Raw genomic sequence first — 5640 nt, 5'->3', positions numbered from 1 at the left:
TATCTTCTGTTTTGCATGATCGAGATGAAGTATTGAATAAATAACAGCGACAGAGGGAAGTAGCTGAAAGGCAGCAGGAAGGGAGATACTGGAATTGCTGAACAAGTATTTTATGTTGGCAACACTAAGAGAACTGGACCTTTGCACCAAGAAATAAAGTTTAGCGGATATGTGCTGTGTTTTCCATATCCTCCATTGGACACTCAGGTCAGATGCGCACTACTCAAAACAGCTCAACCTTTTAGAGAAATGGGCTGCGTGCTTGCAATCCAACTAAACTGCACAGGGGAAGGAGAAGTGAGCGACCGGGAATGGAGGTGGCTGCCAATGTCAGAAGGAACCAGGAGGATGGGAGGGAGATAAGGAGGGAGCGAGTAAGCAGAGCCTGCCATAGGGGAGGGGAGAGGGAGAGCCCAGGGAAGGCTGGAGATGGGATCAGTGACACAGCACAGGGTAGGGAAGGAGACGCACTGGACTGAGCTGCTTGCCACTGATCCCCCATGCCACAGGCCAGATCCAGTCACTTTGGGGCTGGATCAAGCCAGTGGACCACAGGTTGAACACCACTGCATTAGCCTGACAGTTACTCAGTTAGGAGCTGAGTTCATGGAAATGATCTAAGTACTAAGGCAAGAAAGAGAAAACAGGAGACAGTAAAAGTGGAAAAGCTCAGGAGGATGCACTCAGAGAACAGAATATTCAGTGAATTCTAGTTGTAGTGAAAAAGGACAACGTCGGCATACATATACATAACAATTAATTTTATGTCTTCCCAAAAGCAATCAAAAGCAAGAGGCCGGATATGCCAAGCAACTGTAAATCCTGGGGACAAGGAAAGAATAATAAGTGAATGAGGTGAGCAGGTACACAGCAGTTATATGTACTGATACATAAACACAGATGACCAGAAAGGACACAGCTGTCTTTCTTCCTAACCAGAAGTATGATGACAACAACTGCTGAAGTAAACTTGTCAGAGAAAGCTGAAAAAGGCATCAAAATCAATCTAAATATGGAAAAGCCCAGAAAGTGCCCTTAAGTAATGACCCACTGATTAAAATGTTACATATAGAGTGATCCATCTCCTCCTACTCATTCCATTCTATTTTAAGAAATAATTGCTCATACTTACCTTGTCACCTTTTGGTCCCATTATACCAATCATACCTCTTGAACCTGGAGGGCCCTGGAAATGAAGAGTCAAAAGTATGTTGAGACTACTTAGACCATACTAGTATTTTCTTATCAGAAATACACTGATTTTCATGTAGATTTCTTACAGAACTATATGCTTTCTTCATATTTATTTTACTTTTTCCTATTTCTGCAGGAAAAATGTTGACTTACTATGGTAACCTTAAAATTTTACAGTTAATAAAATAGCAAACAGAACACAGGTAGCTCAGATTTAGAGAAACTAAGAGATTGGTCATAATTTGCACAAAGGTTCCAAACACAAGTAAACTGCAATGTCAGAAAAATATTGTCTTGATCCGTTAAACATCACAGTGTTGAAGTAATGTCACTGTAAAATGTGATCAAGAGGAGCTGAAAGTGTCCACAAAAAGATTCAAGTGCCTAAAGTAGGACTTAGGGAGAACTTAGGTACCAATGTCCAATAGTTTGGCCCTGAAAAGCCCTAATCAATTACTGCATCAACCCAGAAAGTACCTGAAGTCTTGACAATACCTGTCATACTTCAAACCTGTCAGAATGCACAAAACAGGCATTCTTCTACCTGTGTTATGAGAGTCTCAATCTAACTGGCATTCTCAGTCTTTGCAAATTTAGGGTCAAAGGCAACAACACCATGGATGAGAAGGCCTGAAAAAGTGTATATAGGTCATATAATTGCCCAATCTTACTTTTCAGAGCAACAAAGAAAAAAAATATTTTGAACATGAAGTGTTATAAATTATGCCCTACAACAGAAAAGCAGCTGTTGCATTGTGTTGTTTCATGTGTAGAATTATGTTTATAGTCAATATGAGAATATTATTTTAAAATATATTGTTTTACCTGCCTCCTTTTTTATAAACAAATAAAAATATTATATTTTAGAAACAACTATGACTAAATGAGGCAAACTTATAGTGATATTTAAAAGAAAATACTTTACTGGAGGGCCTTGAGTTCCAACATCACCTAGGATTCCTTGGTCTCCTTCCTCACCCTGAAAAAGCAAAGGTAAGAAAGCTGAAGCAAATCCACATCCTGAGTGGAACAACAGTCTGTCATGGCAAAGATTACTACCTATTACTTGTTGATTCCCATCAAAGTGTTCTGCACAAAAGGAAGCTAACTTAAGGCAAATTCCCTATGCCAAATTAGCAAATAATACACTGGTTCATTAGATGAAATTGCAATTCAAATCTGTCTGCATAAAAATAGGGTTTTTTCAAGGGTGCATCATAGGCTTTAGGAACAAAACATGTTTAAAGAATCTGAATGCTGATGGAAAGTGATCAATTGACACAGGCAGAGCAAAAATATGTCAAACTGTTTTATATAAGTCTTTCTCCCCCGCACAGTTAATATTCCTCAATTTATTTGTTCATTCAGATAAAAAGATGCGATATGGTTTAGGTCAGAGTCTGAAAATCAGTTCTGCAGTTGGTAGCTCTGCACTGCAATTCAACATGATCCTTCAGAGTTATTATTTAACAGATAATACATTTTAGTAAACCCATATTTGATCAGGCAATTACCTTCCTCATGCTGTTAGACAGTGGAACTATAACTTCCAGTGCCAGGCTGATTTGTAAAAGAACCATTCTGGGGGTATAACAAGAGTTCAGTGATTCTTACATCTCATTCGTTCAAAAAAAGGAGGAACTAATTCCAATAAATTAATATTTTCCTCCTTCCATGTAAGGAAAGGGTTTTAGTGCACAACTTTTTGTCCCTACTTTTTAAGTTCATTTATCTTTTGAAAGGCTCTAGTTCATCTCTCCTGGAAAGACAAATCCTCTGTGGATGAGTTACAGAATCAAGAAAGGCAGTGGGAGATTCCCTAAATTTCCCTACAGAAACCAGTGTCTGAAAAGCTGTCATTCTAAATAACCCACACTTTTGGATGGTAACTTAGTTGAACTGCAAAACAGATTTGGTCCTTGCCCATTTCCTTTATATCTATTGTGTTTTCCCTTTCTTATTCTACCTACACCTAGTTATCTCTCTTCTCTCCTCACTCACTTCTGCTATCATAGGTATTCCTTGATTGCCTACGGAATTTCTTTAGACTTATATCTTAATATTTTTAAACTAATGAATCCTTTTGGTATTCTTGAATTAGTTCAATAACAAGTAAAAGGACAAAATGAAAAGTGAGAAGGGAATCTCCAAGTCAATCATAAATGCAGAAAAGAAATGAACAAATTAGCAGATGATGATGTTGGGTCAAGTACAGTGCAGCAAGTCACTTTCTCTGCAGCACTGTGGCAGAACAAACATTAATTTTGATAATGCTTTTCAAAGAAGTGGCTAAGCCATTATTATTTTGCTACCAATCACTTCCTTTCCATATCAGTTCTCCCACTAAAACATTTCCTTACCTTATGACCCTGTCTTCCTGGTTCACCAGGCTCTCCTTTTGCACCTTTATGACCCTAAGATACATTAAAAAAATAAATGAACACTATTTATTGGCAATTTGAGATACAGGGTCTTCCAACACAGACTGCCTAGAGCTATTTGGGAGTTCCCTCTACAATACCTCTTTACAACAACCCTCTTCATCTGCCTGTTCACTGATACATGCTATGATAGCCATTTTACCACCTTCAGAAAAACACATGCCCATATCTAGCAAAAAAGCGTTTCCAACATTCAGCTAATAATTCCCTCATAGAGACACCATCCCTGGACATCTTATGAAAAGAACACAACATAAAAGAAATCAGAATTAGCAAGAGACAAGATGGTATTATTTCAATTTGGCACATTAGTTTTCATAGGAAAAAAAACAGAAGACTAAAAACTGGGAATAATTTGCATGTCTGAAAATTTTAAGTTATAAACGCAGCAATGAGATATTTAAATAGTGATGGCTTTTTTTGGCAGGTGAAGTTGAAATAGCACAATGCTCAATACAACAGTACCAAATACAATCTTCATTGAAACTAATATCAAACCTTATTATCAGGCCGCTTCCCACAGTAGTAATTCAAGGGGCTAGCCTGTATTTATACTGGTAACACATCTAATTAAAGCCAACTCATTTGCTTACCTTCATTCCTGACAGGCCAGCATGTCCTGGACGACCAGGTGGACAAGCATTGGGACACTGAAAAAGTATCCACACACTAAGTTAATGTTCATGAGAAATTTTAAAGGTTTATTATTGTTTAAGACAATCTTTTCCAAAAAGATAAATGTCTTACCAGTGGATCTCCATCATGTAGCCCAATTGTTCCCTAAATTAGATGAAATGTTTGAAAGTTAATAAAAAGGAGTTAAAAACATTCCTGATATATTGGATAGTATGGTGGAGGAAAGCAGAAGTTATGAATTTTATCTTTGGAAATGCAATCAACCCAAAGGACCTTTAATATGCACAGTGCCACAACAGCAGAATTTTGGATGCGCCTGAAAAAAAACTATACTCCATCTTAGATTTGCTTTTCTACAAGCAAAATAACCTTTTTTATTTTAGAAGCTCTTGCAGATTTCTTTTACATATCTAAAGTTATATTTCTATAATTAGATGTAAAATAAAATAAAAGTTTTCATATAAATTCAGAATAAAAGTTGCATATGAAATCAGTACATCCTAAAAACAGGCCATCTTGTTTTCTTTAAAATAACCATAGCTGCCTCTCATTTTCTTATGTGGGCCATCTTATGTATACATATTCCATTTGGCTGTGCAGTGCAACATTAACAAGTTGTTATGTATATTCTCAGGAGAAGTGCATCTAAATTGTAATTTACCAAAAATTGCTTTCAGATTTGAGATTCTTAAAGACATTGTTTGGATAAATATAATGAAAATTAAAGTGCTTTCTCATGTTGAAACCTTGTTAATTTGAAATTGAGCAAAATAAAATCTCCTTAGTATATAAAACATTTTTTCCCAATTTATGGCACCTCAGTGCTCTGGAGCAGGGCTGTCCAACTGATGCCCTGTAGGCTGTATGCAGCTCCTGGGCTCCAACCCGGTCTCCTCTATGGCTCCAGGTCTGGATGCCCCAGCCACCTTGAAGCTGAACAGCCATGCCCTAGAGACAAAAATCCTTTTCACACCAGAAGAATGTATAGACAATTCAGGAGTCTGTCAACCAACTGTAATGAAGAAATTAGAGATCTGTGTACAAATAGGAATGGACTCAGCAGTGAAAGGAAAGTTTTTAGGAAATGAAATGAACTTCATGGAACCTGGAAGGGAGGACTGGAGCATATTAGAAAAATACTCCTGTGTGGATGGAATCAGTTCATGCGAAGCGCTGGCAGTTTCTTATAAGGAGGAATGCCTTCTGTTGGACTAAGGAAGCATAAGGAAACCATAGGAGGGCCTCTTCAGGGAATAATTTAAATCAGGGGTGGGCAGTCTGTCCCACGGGTCGATTTCAGCCCATGGCAGGCTCCATTTCCCAGCAGCCCCTGCTGCTGGTTTCCATGGAGAGCCCCAGAGGGGCGAGG

The 5640-nt window shown here is 38.0% G+C and overlaps 1 protein-coding gene across 1 annotated transcript in view; it reads right to left on the bottom strand.

Moving 5' to 3' along the window:
- Positions 1 to 5640, bottom strand: part of COL9A1 (collagen type IX alpha 1 chain) — a 132667-nt gene that overhangs the window by 67032 nt on the left and 59995 nt on the right. Inside the window, exons 14-18 of the mRNA XM_019520334.1 lie at positions 4383 to 4415; positions 4229 to 4285; positions 3555 to 3608; positions 2120 to 2173; positions 1133 to 1186 (exon numbers count right to left, since the gene is read on the bottom strand). Coding sequence (XP_019375879.1) covers positions 1133 to 1186; positions 2120 to 2173; positions 3555 to 3608; positions 4229 to 4285; positions 4383 to 4415 — 252 coding nt within the window. The remainder of the gene's footprint in view (positions 1 to 1132; positions 1187 to 2119; positions 2174 to 3554; positions 3609 to 4228; positions 4286 to 4382; positions 4416 to 5640) is intronic.

This window comes from Gavialis gangeticus, unplaced genomic scaffold, assembly GCF_001723915.1.
Source record: "Gavialis gangeticus isolate Ggan-Ray unplaced genomic scaffold, GavGan_comp1, whole genome shotgun sequence".
NCBI lineage: Eukaryota > Metazoa > Chordata > Crocodylia > Gavialidae > Gavialis > Gavialis gangeticus.
Note: the sequence above shows the minus strand (reverse complement) of the source record. Positions and strands in the feature narration are given on the sequence as shown.